General features: G+C 50.2%; 3 protein-coding genes across 56 annotated transcripts in view; all 3 read right to left on the bottom strand.

The window, feature by feature from the left end:
• The window catches only part of reln (reelin), a 74524-nt gene extending 72413 nt beyond the window's left edge, over positions 1-2111 (bottom strand). For 11 of the 12 annotated variants that reach the window (XR_012393559.1, XR_012393560.1, XR_012393561.1 and 8 more), the window contains exon 1: positions 1563-1875. Coding sequence is in view for 9 of the 12 variants with exons in the window: in XM_073928795.1 (XP_073784896.1) it covers positions 1563-1791 (229 nt within the window). In the remaining 3 variants the exon portion in view is untranslated. 12 annotated transcript variants of the gene reach the window in all.
• Positions 2112-8377: 6266 nt separating this feature from the next.
• On the bottom strand, positions 8378-9030 carry bncr (bouncer). The gene has a single exon (NM_001365726.1). The coding sequence runs from the start codon at positions 9006-9008 to the stop codon at positions 8631-8633; it is 378 nt and encodes a 125-aa protein (NP_001352655.1). The 5' UTR covers positions 9009-9030; the 3' UTR covers positions 8378-8630.
• Positions 9031-9548: 518 nt separating this feature from the next.
• The window catches only part of ppfia1 (PTPRF interacting protein alpha 1), a 20379-nt gene continuing 14501 nt past the window's right edge, over positions 9549-15426 (bottom strand). For 16 of the 43 annotated variants that reach the window (XM_073928698.1, XM_073928702.1, XM_073928706.1 and 13 more), the window contains 9 exons: positions 13141-13203; positions 12988-13014; positions 12595-12770; positions 12327-12424; positions 11669-11844; positions 11446-11514; positions 11157-11325; positions 10957-11024; positions 9549-10476 (listed from right to left, as the gene is read on the bottom strand). In XM_073928698.1, the coding sequence (XP_073784799.1) occupies positions 10966-11024; positions 11157-11325; positions 11446-11514; positions 11669-11844; positions 12327-12424; positions 12595-12770; positions 12988-13014; positions 13141-13203 (837 nt within the window). In that variant the 3' untranslated portion in view covers positions 9549-10476; positions 10957-10965. 43 annotated transcript variants of the gene reach the window in all.

Genomic DNA, 15426 nt, shown 5'->3' with positions numbered 1-15426 from the left:
GAGATTAAACACAACACTCATGTGCGCAGTGTGGAGATCTACATGTCATTTGTGAAATCAGTTCCTCCATCTGTGTGTGTAATTGCTCCGCTTCAGTCCGTCTCTCCCTCAATCCTCCATTATCACTCTTCATTTCCTAAATGTTGTGTAAATGTGCGGCACTTTGGCTTTTTCTCTTTGTCTTTCAGCCTTCTCCAATAATCCCCCAGAATCCTCACGACCCCCGAACACACAAAGGCTGGCGCTGGTGTGTGTGTGTGTGTGTGTGTGTGTGTGTGTGTTTGGAGTGTGAACACGTCCCTGATGATCTCGCAGGTCTGGATAAGGAAGATAAAGCTGGAAACACGAGACCTCGCGCTTCACACAAAGAGCAGCGGCCGCTCAAACACACACCACACAACACAAATCTAAGAGAAACGGAGGCTCTACACACACACACACACACACACGCACACAGGTGAATGGAGGAGGAGTGTGTGTCCAGTGACTGCTTTATTCTGCATGGATGATTGTGAGAGAGATATTGAGAGATTCTGCTGCTCTGCCGGGTTTATCAGCATCTCTGCTGCACCTGTTGTCTCTGCATGTGTGTGTGTTTGTGCGTGTGTGTGTGTGTGAGTGTGTGTGTGTATGTGTGTTTGTGAGATTCGAGCACTGCTTCTGGCCTGAGGATAAACACCCACACACCAGCGCCGGGATCACAAACACCAGCAAAGTGGAATAGAGCAGTTCAACTTCACAGCAACACTTGTGCTGTTACATAAACACACACACACACACACACACACACACACACACTGACTTACACAATCTATTTCCAAACACAGCGAGTCAGATTTCAGATTCTCTGCTGTGATCAGATGTATTTCAGAAGCTTTACTGACTCGGCGAGCGCACAGAGCATCATCAGCCTGATCTGTTGACCTTGGTCCTGGTGACAGAGCAGTGCAGCGCAGCGCAGCCACCGGACCCTGATCATCTGCGGACTCCACCTCTCATTCACTGACAGTCACTATAGACCCAGCAGATGCTGTAAACTGTTCTGTTGTGTTATGTTGTGTGTGTATTCATCATCCGCTGCGTAACACACATGCTGGAACAGTGGATAAATCAGGGCTGAGCTGAAGGAAGCACATGTATATTGATGAACACCGTGGTGTTGTAGAGCATGTGGTTTGATCAGTCCTTCATCATCATCATCCTCCACTGCTCCAGCATGTGTGTTATCCGTATATATATTCTCTTTCATCATCGATGTTGATCCGCTCTACAGTGTTTAAAGCTCTACAGGAGTAAAGAGTGATCAGAATTATCCACCATAACACCCTAAACCTGAACCGAAAAGTCCGAAAACAAGAATAAACTGAGCGCCGGGAGAGTTTCCCTCTAGACCTGTGATACAGCAGGAGTCATCAGTCCTCGAGCAGAGCAGAGACCCTGATGTGCAGCTCATCATTCTGCACAGCGTCTCCTTCAGATCGAGGCTGTTTCCTCTGAGCCGAGGTGTGTTGGTTCTGTTGGTGTTTGAGGGCAGTTTAGTGTGAGCTGTTCTGGGTACTCACCCTGGTACTCCTGTCCTGGGACGTACGCTGTGGGGCTCCCCTGGATCTGGAAGGTGAGCAGCACCTCTCCGGCTCCGGCTCCAGCGTCGGCCTCAAGCTCTCCATGATGAGTGCACAGGAAGAAGAAGGGGTTGAAGCGTGGGTAGAAGCCGGACGGAGCGGCTCCCAAATCCACAGCGCCCACCGAGCTCAGCGCCAGCAGCAGCAGGACGGCCTGACCCGTGCACATCTCTGCTCCACAGTCTCACAGGTGTGTGTGTGTGTGTGAGTGTGTGTTTCTGTCCTCCCTTCACACACGGGGAGTTCAGAGGCTGGTGTTCAGCCCCTCTCACACACTTAAATACCCTCCGCTCGCTCGCTCGCTCACTCACTCGCCCGCCCTCCACTCTCTCTCTCTCCTCCCTCTCCCTCCCTCTCGCTCGCTCACTCTCTCCTCTGCTTCCTCCCTGCCTGGTTTCTGTCAATCACTCTAATATGTCTGTGTGTTAGTGATTTGTCTCTCTCTTTAGCTCTGTGTTTCGGCCAAGCCTGCCTTTGTCTTTTTCTTCTGGTCTCCCTCCATCCCCCAAAGCGGATTCCCTGTTTCTCCACCCAGAGATCGCACCTCCTCCTCCCGCTCCTCTCCTCCTGCTTCTCCCCCGGCCGCTCTCACAGGACCCTCTTTGTGCTCAATCCTCTCTCTCTCTGTGTGTGTTTCGCCATCTCTCAGCTCTCTTTCTCTGTGTGTCTCTCGTTCTTCTGCACGTCAGTGTTTCTCTTAAAATCTGACCTTCTCATCTTGTCTCTGTCTCTCAAACGGAGAGAGTTTGTGCCAGCGCGCACACACACACACACACACACACACACACACTTCACACTTTCTCCATCTGTCTGTTCTCGTGTTCGACTCCTTGGATTGATCCAGCCATCTGAGACGCTGCAAACATTACAGCTTGACTAAATGATTTGGTTTGAGAGCAGACTAACGCCATCGCCTGATTTCCTGGTGCTCTTATCCTGCAGAGTTCACAGAGAGCGACTAAAGAGGCAATGAAGAGCTGCCTCTGACTGACCAAACTCCCGGACATCTGCTCGTGTTTAACAGACTCTACTTGACTCCATTAGCTGACAAGAACAAAGAGTGTACACATTCTGTCAGATTCAGCCCATTCAGACAGTCGAGGAGCTGCTCATCAAGTGCTCTACTAACCCCTCAATGCCTCTTCAGAACTCAAGGACACCCGCAGGAGAGCCAAAGCAAGATCATGAAGCATCTTCATCACTGTCCCCACAGATATAGTGTGGAGGATCTCCAGCGCTGCTCCTGGTCAGATGCATTCCCACAGACTAGACCTGCTCCAGCACACCTGCCTGTAGTTAACCTGATCGCCTTGATTAGCTCAGGTGTGTTTGACTGGGCTTGGAGATGTTGGAGAGAGGGGATCCCTGATGTAAGCAGTGTTAAGCTGCGCTCACGCTGCCCTTTTCTCCTCTTAGTCTTCCACTCATGTGCATGTGAATGCGTCAGAACAGAACCGTAAGGTCGTGCGGCAGGTTTGGCAGTTCGCTGCTTTGGAAAGTTTGAGCTCGGTGAACTCAGCAAAATCACATCACATGACTGCGTGAGACCAATCGCAGATCAGAACATCACCTCTCTGGACAGAAATGTAACATTTGGACCAATGGCTCGCTTTTTTAATGTCTAATCATCTTGTTTAATCCCGCCCCTTATTGCAGCACCACACTCCAGAACTTCACACACACATACTCCAGTGTGAGCGCAGCTTTAGTTTGTTAAGCTACTGTTGTGTCATACAGTACCATCCCAGCGGAGGGTTGCAAGTCCAAGGATCCCCATGGTCCCAAGTCTGATGGTGACAATGGGTTCAAGTTCTGTAGTTCCAAGTCCAACAGCCTCAATATTCCCAAGAACAGCGGACCCCGAGGTTCAATGTCCAGTGATCCCAGTGTTCCCGAGTCCAGCAGACCAAGTTATTTCCCCAAGGCCAGTGGAACCCAAAAGGTCCTGATAGTCTGAAGCAGCAGTCGCCAACCCTGCTCCTGGAGATCTACTGTGGCTTTCTGCAAATTTCAGTTGAAACTCGACCAAACACACCTGTCTCTAACTACCAGCTGCTGCTTCAGCTCCTGATTATTGGGTTCAGGTGTGTTTGAACAGGGCAGGAGCTGAATTCTGCAGGATGGTGGCTCTCCAGGAACAGGGTTGGTGACCACTGGTCTAAAGTTTGTTGGTTTCCAGTCTAACAAACTCCCCAACCATCAAGATGTTCAAGATCCCAGTGGTCCCAACACCATCAGCACCAGTGTTCCCTTCAAAGTCCAGTTAGACCAAGAAAAGTCCACAGCGGCCCCAAATTCAGTGGTCTGAATAGTTTACTGGATCCCAGTCTAGAAGTTCCAGTGTTTCTCCCAATCAAGTGTACCCAGACAATCTAAGTGTACTAGTCTGGATGACCCAGTCCAGCAGCCTCAGTGCTTTTAATCCAGCAGACTCATGGTCTTACGGTTACGATAATCAAGTGGCCAAATTCTGTCCCCGAATCCAGCAGCCTCAATGATCCCAAGAACAGCAGACCCTGAGGTCCACGTTACTCGTACCCGAGACCCGATAGTCAAGTGATGCCACTGAATACTTCCCCGACACTGCTGCTATATGACTACACAGGCCACACGGTGAGTCCTCCACCAACAGGCCGTGAATAAACGCCTTAAATGACGCTCATAACTAGACATGAATTAGACAAACGAGGATATTTACACACATCTCTGCATCTGCGCTCTTTGAAGTCTGATTCTGCACTCAAATCAAATTCCCTTCACCAGAATCCACAGATGTGTTCAACACGAGCTTCATCATCATCATCATCATCATCATCATCAGCTAAACTGAAGATCAAAGTCAGCAGAGGAGCGGCGGAGGGAACATTTACCCGCTTTAATGAGAACAGCGGAGCTTCAGGACTCAACACTGAGTGTGTGTGTGTGTGTGTGTGTGTGTGTGTGTGTGTGTGTGTGTGTGTGTGTGTGTGTGTGATTTCTCCAGAGATGGCTTTACTTCATCAGTCTAACAGTCGTACTAACTAACAGTGAATCCGTCTGCTGTGCCGGAGCTCGACCCTGAGAGTCGACGTGAGCTCCAGACTCTACCGGCGCGTAAAGCTGATGAATAGAATATTGAAGAAAGGAATAATGGAGAGGCGGAGCAATGCCGGAAGACCCGTCACCCGCACGGCTCAATGACTGCTTGTTATACACGCCTGAGATGATGATTGACAGCTCTGAATGATTAGACTCCTCCCATCATTATCTGAGCGTGAAATTTACATATGTGCCTTCAACAACCACATGCATGTAGGAGCTCATCTCCTCTGTCCTGAAGACAACCGGGGTGTGTTCCACCATCAGGCATGCAGGACTGTAGAGGTGAGCTTAAAGCCGCTCTGCTGTTCAGCCTGAAGCTCTGAGTTCAATGTCACCTCTCCTCCAGACGTGATAGCGGCCGTCCTGCATTATGGAGACACTCTCCAGCGCATAATCACACACTCGTGTTGGTGTGCGGTGAGAAAACTACAGCGTGTCGTCTGCACACGGCAGGAGCTCATCTGTTCTGCTCTCCTCCTCAGATTAAAGCCGATGTGTCATCTTCCTGTCCTGAAGTGAGTTTGGAGGAAGACGGCGCTCTCGCTCTCCATTAGAGAAACTGGGTCAGGAGATCTGGTCTCGGCAGCGGAGGGGGTGGACGAGGCTTTGGGGCAGTAATTATTTTTATCTTCATTAAGTTCTTCCTCAAGGTTGTAACAGAGCCTTTGACATCTGCGTTTGGCATTGGATCCCAGGGCCGCGCCGCGCCGCCGTCCGCCACACATCAGCTCTCAGACAGAGACAGAAGAGGCCGTGAGGGATGAAGAGCGAGGACGCTTCTGTGCCCTTGGAAACGCAGGCCTCAGTCCATGTTCATCAGCGGCTCCTCATTTAGTCCGGCATGATTTAATGTGAATGGACTGTTTACACGGCGAAACACACTCCTCTCACTGACGGTGTGTGTGTGTCTCGGTGCTGATCCACACATCTGAGAGCTCTTACATCAGCCAGCATTCTGTAGACGAGCACGACATGCAGAGCTACTGCATTACATTAGGAGGGTTTACACTTAATGCCAGCACAAGAACCTGACAAAGGGGGAAACGAGGTTATTTGGCTCCCCCGTTCACAAACCCTGGCGTCTTGAGCAGTACAGAAGGACACTGAAGCTGCAACACAAGATCCGGGTCCTCGTGCGAGCGGTGCGCAGTAGCCAAGCAACACAAAACAGTGTCAGAAATAAGCACAGAAGAGTGTTTGCGTGGTTGCTGAGGGCAACAGGGGGAGTTTAGCCTTGATGTGACGTGTGGGAGAGCATAAAGAGTGTGAGGTTAAACGGTTATTTGCAGACAGTACATCACCTGTCCTTCACACACACACACACACACACACACACACACACACACACACACAGAGAGACACCCGCACCCATGGCCTTTGAGGAGGAAGCTGAATTCTGCCGCTGCTTTTCTTTCAGGACAGCAGGAGCTCAGTGAGCGGAGTGGAGGATGAGGATCACTATTTAATGCGTTCACACACACACACACACACACACACACACACACACACACACACACACACACACACACACTGCTGCTGCTGCTGTGAGCTTTTACTCTCCCTCGGGTGTGAAATCAGTTTCCCTCCTCTGTTAAACAGGAGGTATTTTGAAGAATGTTGGAGCAGTTACCTCTGAGTTTAATGGTAAAAGGTCTACTTAATCCTCTCTGTAGTGTTTAGTTCTGTGTCCCTCACACACACACACAGGCCTGAAATACAACAAAAACTGAATTTCTAACCATTTTAATCTAAAAGGACAAAAGAGACGAGAGGGGGACTCCAGACGCACAGGGTCATTTATAACGCATGGCCACTTCTACAAGTCATTAATGACAGCGTTACCTAATGATCTCTGCTAAACGAGTCTATTAAAATAAAGCTGTGCATGAATCAGAGACGTCCTCCTCCCTCTAGAGCTGAAAATACACACGGTGACATGAGAAACGCCTCGCAGATTCTGCCCTCTGGTGTCCGTGTGCTGCCTCTGCAGCGGTTTGCATTACCTGGAGTCCCACAGCTCAGCTCAGCTCAGCCCATCACTGATGGAGAATCAGGCAAATGTCTACTGAGACGCTGCATTTCACTCTTAATAATCGCTGTTTATTGTTGAGATTTAAGGGGCGGCACGGTGGCTCAGTGGTGTCACACTGTCGCCTCACAGCAAGAAGGTCTCTGGTTTGAGTCTCGGCTGGGTCAGTTGGTGTTTCTGAGTTTGCATGTTCTCCCCGTGTTGGTGTGGGTTTCCTCCGGGTGCTCCGGTTTCCCCCACAGTCCAAACACATGCACTATAGGGGAACTGATCAACTACACTGGCCGTAGTGTATGAGTGTGTGTGTGAATGGGTGTTTCCCAGTACTGTGTTGCAGCAGCTGGACTATATATATATATAAAGCTAACACACAATGCCCCTACACACACACAATATTTACTGATCACTGCTGTAATGTGTTTTTGTTGAATATGAGTCGTGTGTGTGTGTGTGTGTGTGTGTGTGTAGGAATCGAGCTGTGGCTTCATCATCTCTGCATTAACTCTCTCAGCGCTGCTCTTATTCTGACACACACTCAATCCTCATCTGTCAGCAACTGAAGGTCAGCAGGTCACACACACACACACACACACACACACACACACAGTGAGAGAGATCAATACATGATTAGATGATCAGTCTGCAGTTGGGTGATGATGAAGCTGCTCATCAGACTGCTATTACCGCTGCTCTGATCATCAACACACCCAACATCCTTTATATGTGCGCTTTACCATCAAACACACACACACACACACACACACACACACACACACGTGTACAATTTCTATTATTATAAAAGGCAGAAGAGACACAAACACACCCCCAGTCATGTACTTTTCTACACAAACATGCTCTGACACAGTTTCAGTTCACTATAATCTTCTGTGTGAAGCTGCTTTGACACAATCTACATTGTAAACGTGCTAGACACATAAAGATTGAACTGAAAATTCTCACACACACACACACACACACACCTTATTAAAGGTCCTGATCTACAGCGATTGATCATCTGCTACAGAGCCAGTGTGGACATGAAGAGCAGCAGCAGCAGACTGCATTCATCAGCATTGGGTGTGAGCTGGTGATGGGATTAAAATATGATGTTATCAGTATTATACTCACTGCTCTAAAAGAAAATCATCACTGCTCTTTTTAAATGTCCTGGTGAAAACTATAATTTACTCCACACTGAGCACAGTATCCTTCAGTAGACATGTGCGGCTGAATAATGAAGGTCTTCATTAGGCTCACACTGACCTCTCTACAGCATGAGAAGGCTCTGGAGATCTCTGCTCTGTTGATCTGCAGTAAAGCCTCTGCTCAGCTCAGCTGGCTGATGCTGGTGTGTGTGGAGAGGAGACTGGTTTAAGAATCTGGAGATGTCTGGATTACAAACAAGACCAAAGCTCATACAAGAGCAGCCGCAGCACTGTAGAGTTCCTGTCCAACACACACACGTGCACGCGCACATGCACACGCACACACACACGCACACACACACGCACACTTTGATCAGGTGTGTTGTAATTAGGGTTCAGGGTGTGTGTGCAGAGCTCAGCTTCATGCCACTTGCCCGGGTCTGTAAATGACAGAGACCCTGCTGGAGTCTGTAAATGAGTGAAGTTCACTTAAGACCAACTTAAAATTCTCCGATAGTTTAATGAGTTCATTTAAAACAGAAATCAACATGTAGAAGTGCGCAGAGCAGAGCTCAGTGTGTGCCGTGTCCAGCTCACTGTCTCTGACCGCTTGATGACGGCCAGAAGGAGCAGCTGTGTCAGTATGTTCACTCTGCTGACAGTTTGTTTGTTTGTTTGTCTCGGTTTGGTCTGGTGTGTGTTTATTCGTCTGTCTGGTGTGTGTGTGTGTGTGTGTGTGTGTGTGTTTCTCCGTCAGAGTGCCCCGGCGGCGGTGAGCGCAGCAGCGGGCAGCAGCAGCAGCAGTAGCCGGCCCCCGGGCTCCGCTCTCGGCTGGGAGTTGCAGTAGTGTCCCCCGCAGCAGGAGAAGCTGAAGCTGATGTTGTTTCCCCGGATCATCTGGTGTCTGGAGCGGCTGCAGTCTGCCCTCAACATGCAGCCCTTGCGGAAGAGCACGGAGGAGCGCCCGAAGCGGCCGTCCGCGGTGTAGCAGAGCTCCTGCACCGGACACTCGGTCACTACCGGCGCACACGAGCTGTTCAGCGACGTTACCGGGCAGAAGAGGCAGCGGAGACCCTGAGGGAGGACCACCGGGACACACACCAGCAGCAGAAACAGCAACACACAGCCCATGCTGAAGCAGAACACACACACTGACATGAGGAGGATGAGCAGCTGCGAGATAAACACACACACACACACACACACTCTTCAGCTGAGGCCTGTTGTCTGATTACCTTCATTAACACAATCAGCTCAATCATCAGGCTGAGCTGACCAAAACCACATCAACATGACTCTCACACACATTCCCCAGCATAACTGAGCACACCGCCTCTTCATAATCAGCATCTTCTCTCATTTCTCTGTGCATGCGGGGAATATATTTGATCAATTTAAACAAAACAGGTTTATTAAACAGTTCTATTAAAGCCCAACATCTTAAATAGAAAAATAACTTGCATTTAAACCAGTGATTGCGTCACAATAATGATAAAATTATTACAAACTATATAATTCTGTATATTTCATCTGTTTTCCTGTGTATTAATGGTATTTATTATTCTTCAGTGTGTTAGTTAGCCGAGTTGATCAGTGATCAAATGACTGATACACACACACACACACACACACACACACACACACACACAGAGAGAGCACAGCAGTCGTGTGTTCGTAAAGAATTATTTTATTGGCAGTGGAAAATAGGTTTCAGTATTTTATTGAAATGAAAGCAATAAATAATACGGTGATAAAAACAGCTGATCAGTACTGCACTGTACATTATTGAGGATTACAGGAGCTTTCTTTAAATAAAGGACAATATAAAGAGAGTAACGCCACTTTAATTGTACAGAAGTGACTAGCCAGAGTTAAAATAAAGAGAGGCTGGGATATGAGTCCAGCCTGCGCTTTAGACACCATCTGAAACAGGACGAGTCCTACATCAAGGCAGATTTATAATATACACCATATAAAAGACCAGCCAGACGTTAGGAGCGGCTACAAATATAAGGCTTCAGTACAGTGGTAAAAACAGGGTCAAAGGTCGAGGCCACTGAGGATTGGTCCGTCTACAACACTGGAGAACACACGCTCACACACACATACTCACACACACACACGCGCGCACACACGCACGCACACACACTCAGGGAATGCAGCGGCAGGCTCTGGGCTAAATCAGCCGGCATTAGGATCATCTGTAGAAAGGTTTGTCCAGAACAGCCCTCATGGTGATGAGCAGAGTATGGCTTCTCAAGGGTTCATTTTGGTATCACAGAATATAAAACACGTACCAACCCAAACATCCACACTGCACTCGGGCCACTAGCGGGATCAGAGCTAGGAGAAGCGCACACGGCCCTGCAGCGAGGAGGAGATGGAGGATGAACACAAGAGGAGCAAATGCACAGACTCAATTATACAGCTAGCGGATTAGCACAATGCAAGATTAAAAGACTACACGAGTGACAGAATCAAATCAGAAGTCAAACAGAGCGAGAGCGAGCGGAGGACACACAGCCCTGATGATGAGGATGAAGATCACGGTAACAGCGAGAGAGCAGAGCGCCCCTGTGTGGAGGATCAGCCGGATCACCTGCACAACAAAAACAACAATCAACAAACACTGGGCTGTGTCCCAAATCACCCTGCACCCTTAACAGTGCACCACATTTACAGAGGGGTCTGATACTACAGTGCAGAGGGGGACTGAGTTATATATTATTTATACATGAGGCATTGAATATGAAACTCCTCAGACGGCACTGTGTGTGTGTGTGTGTGTGTGTGTGTGTGTGTGTGTGTGTGTGTGTGTGTGTGTGTGTGTGTGTGTGTGTGTGTGTGTGTGTGTGTGTGTGTGTGTGTGTGTGTGTGTGTGTGTGTGTGTGTGTGTGTCGCAGCAGAAATATGAACAGTGTCCTGAGTCATAGATGAGCGCAGCGGGGACATTCTGAAAATCTGTGCTGCAAGAAATCTGGACGAGTCCTGCGGGAATGCAGACTTCCACCATAGTGGACATACCACTGTGTGTGTGTGTGTGTGTGTGTGTGTGTGTGTGTGTACACTGACGGCTCACCTGGTCTGATCAGCAGGAGTAGGTCCTGACGGCAGCCGCATCCAGACGCTGAACTCCACTCACACCACCTGCAGCCACACACAGCACACGAGTTAGACAGACACACACACACACACACACACACACACACAGTATCATGCAAGCACAGACATACACAAACAGTGACAAACACACACACACACGTACACGTACACACGTACCGTCCAGCTGTGTTTTCCTGTTGATGAGGGCAGCAGTGTTGGCGTCTCCTGCGCTCACCCTGAAGCTGGCCGGCAGTGTGTCCGCCGCGCTCACACTCATACCGCGCACGTCTTTAGGCCTGAACTTCTTCCTCCAAGATGGAGCACGCCGGAAACTCTTATCATCATCCTGAACACACACACACACACACACACACACACACACACACATACAGAAGTGCAATGAAGCGGGACACACTGATCAAACACACACACACAGAAGCAGAAACACACACACACACACACACACCTCCTCCTGCCGTCTTTCCGTCCCACCGCTCAGCAGCTGCCTGTACTCCTGCTCCAGCAGTGCCCGCGCCTGCACACACACACACACGTCTTACTCCTCAAGAAAACGCACAGAATAACACAACACACAGCGTGTGGTCAGTCATGGTCTCCTCCACAGCACAGACTGAAGGAAACACCCCCGACGGCTCTGAGCTCAGCCGAGTGCACTGCCTAGGGCTCACCTGAGTGCACTGTGTAGGGATCTGCAGCAGGAGGGCGAGGGCGTTGTGGTCGAAGGTTTCGTCGAGGGCGATGAGCGCTCCGTGAACGCCGCTCTCCAGCAGATTGGCAGCGTAATCCTTCAGCCCGATCGCCTGGACCCAGCTCACCACACGCTCATTCGTCCACACCAGCACATCTGCACACACACACACACACACACACACACACACACACACACACACACACACGCGCACACGCACACATACACATACACACACACACACACACACACATACACACACACACACACAATGTAAATCACACATAGACAGTCACACACATGTTGGTATTGGTGGTTTATGGGGACTCATGGCTGTCCCTCTAACAGCAGGGGTCTTGGTCCTGGTGGTCCGGTGTCCTGCAGGGTTCAGCTCCAACTGGCCTCAGCACACCTGCCCGGCTGTTTCATGTATCCCTAGTGAGAGCTTGATCAGCTGGTTCAGGTGTGTTTGATTAGGATTGGAGCTGGAGATCTGCAGGACACCGACCCTCCAGGAACAAGTTTGGGGATGCCTGCTCTAACACAACACACACACACACACACACACACACACACACACACACACACACACACACACACACACACACACACACACACACACACTCACACACACTCACCGTTGCCTTCTGTCTGCGTCTCCTCTCGTCTGCGCTCCAGCTCTTTCCTGTCGTAGTTCAGCCGTCTCAGACACATCACACCACACTGAAAACTGTTCCTGCAGCGCCACAAACACACACACACTGTCAGGGTCACACACACACACACACACACACACACACAGACACACACACAGACACACACAGACACACACACAGACACACACACAGACACACACACACACAGACACACACACACACAGACACACACACACACACACACACACACCTGTGGAAGCTGTCCACCATCTTCAGCTGGCTGCGCAGGTCCTTCTTGGTCAGGTGGTCCAGCATGCGGGCGTCCACCAGCGACTCCATGAAGTAGCTGCGGTACTGCGGCAGACCCAGACTGGGCAGCCAGTCGTTCCCGATCCACTCATGGTTCATGTCCCCATAAGCCAGAGTCTGACGGACACACACACACACACACACACAACATCAATACAACACCTGCATGATGAACACACCTACACAATCACAGTGAAGCAGAAGACTGAGAATAGGCTGTTCTGACATGTGTGTGTGTGTGTGTGTGTGTGTGTGTGTGTGTGTGTGTGTGTGTGTGTGTTGTGAGAGAGTGATTCAGCAGATGAATGAAGAACAGAGAGAAGAGTGTCCAAACCTGCGCCCAGCTGCCCTCCTCATCCTCCTGTGGTTAGCGTTAGCATGTGGAGTGAGGACACGAGTCAGTGCAGAACATAACACACACACACACACACACACACACATGGTGAAGAGTTAAACACACACACACACAGAGACTGCAGTGACTGACCGTGGGCGGCGTCGCAGCCAGACTCTCCATCTCCTCATGAGTGAGCCACACATTCCCTGAAGACTACAGCAGCGGCGGCGCAGAGGAGTGTGTGTTAATGACAGAAGAGCATTAGTGCAGCACACACACACACACACACACACACACACGCGCACACACACATGCGCGCGCACACACACACATGCGCGCACACACACATGCACACACACACACGCACACACACACGCACACACACACACGCACACACACACACACATATGCACACACACACATGCGCGCACACACACACACATGCACACACACACATGCACACACACACACACACACTCACACGCACACACATATGCACACACACACACACATGCACACACACACACGCACACACACACATATGCACACACACACATGCGCGCACACACACATGCGCGCACACACACATGCACACACACACACACACACACACACTCACACGCACACACATATGCACACACACACACACATGCACACACACACACACACACACACACACACACACACACACACACACACACACACACACACACACTCACACGCACACACATATGCACACACACACACACATGCACACACACACACACACACACACACACACACACACACACACACACACACGCGCACACACACACACACGCGCACACACACACACGCACATGCACACATACATATGCACACACACACACATGCACACACGCACACACACACACGCATATGCAAACACATGCACGCACGCACACACACACACACATGCAAACACACGCACGCACACACGCACACACATGCATGCACGCACGCACACACTCACACTCTCGCACACACTCTCGCACGCACACCGGTGTTAATGAGTGAGGCATGCAGGACACACAGATGGGAACATATTGTGAGAGGAAGGAGAAAGTGTGTGTGTATTTGTGTGTGTGTGTGTATTTGTGTGTGTGTGTGTGTGTGTGTGTGTGTGTGTGTGTGTGTGTGTAGCTGTTTTTGTGACACATCATGACACAGATGTGTATAATGTGTGTGTGTGTATGTGTGTGTGTGTGTGTGTGTGTGTGTGTGTGTGTGTGTGTGTGTGTGTGTGTGACACATGTATGACCAAAGACAGCAGCTGCATTTCCACCGTCGGGCAGTGTGAGCAGGGCTGTATCTGGCCGGCCCGAGCCTGTCGCCCAGGAGGCTGAGTAGCTCACAGTGCATCACGCAAACCCCGCCCCCAGAACATCCTCCAATCAGCCGTCACACAGCCCGGCCAGCTCAGCGGGAATCAGCAGATGAAGCACACACATCATCAATGAACACACACACACACACACACACACGGGCCTCTACTGTCCAGCAGCACAGTGTCCGTCTGTACACACAGGCCGGAGTGCTTCATTGGGTTTCTCACTGACCCACTGTTGGCATCGACTGCTGTCGCCACTAGCGGAGGGACCCAGCGCACCATCCCTAACAGAACAGCACAGAAACTCTCTGGTAAGAACTCGCTATAGATGAGTCCATAACATCCTCCATTATAGAGACGGCGTCAGACATCCAGCACCAATGCTCCAGACAGACCCGACACAGGTGAATATTCCCCCCCGCTGTATGACACTGACAGGAGATCTCCTTCATCAGAGCACACTGTACTGCAGATTACTCAGTGTTCAGCACACAAGAGCTGTATTGAAACACAGCCGACAGCTCATCCCGCTACACTGGCGTCCAGCAGCTTCCCAAAACCCACATCAGTGTAGGAGAATAAAGGCGGCGGATACATCTGCTCCAGCAGTGTTCAGCTCAGTGCTGATTTCAGAACAGCAAATCCAGACTGACCATCCCCACAGCAGAACTACCATTTACAACAGTCCGGCCCAGTCCAGTCCTCCCCCTTAAGCCTGGTTTATACTTCTGCGTCAAGTGACCTGTGTGACCTGCGTGACCCACAGCGCATCCAACACGCCTCGCTGTGCAGGTTTACTTCTGCTGCTGTCTCTGTGGGTCTGCAGTAACACTTCTGAACACTAGTGGGCAGTGAGGTGTTGATGCTCCTCTGTGTCCAGTTTCTTCACTGCTGCTTTCTTTGATCTGAACACTTCCTGAATGATCAAGTGGCTCAAACTCGCTCATTTTGAGGCAGAACCCGGCGGACGAGGAGCAACTTTAACCATGAGGAAAACACAGAACAAAACTTTCCATCCGCAGCTCCTACACGGCACTCCACACTAGTACACACTCGCTCCATCGGGCCCGCGCCGCTCTCGGTCCCGC

This window comes from Danio rerio, chromosome 18 (assembly GCF_049306965.1).
Source record: "Danio rerio strain Tuebingen ecotype United States chromosome 18, GRCz12tu, whole genome shotgun sequence".
Taxonomy (NCBI): domain Eukaryota; kingdom Metazoa; phylum Chordata; class Actinopteri; order Cypriniformes; family Danionidae; genus Danio; species Danio rerio.
The sequence above is the reverse complement of the archived record's forward strand: the minus strand, read 5'-3'. Positions and strand labels throughout refer to the sequence as shown.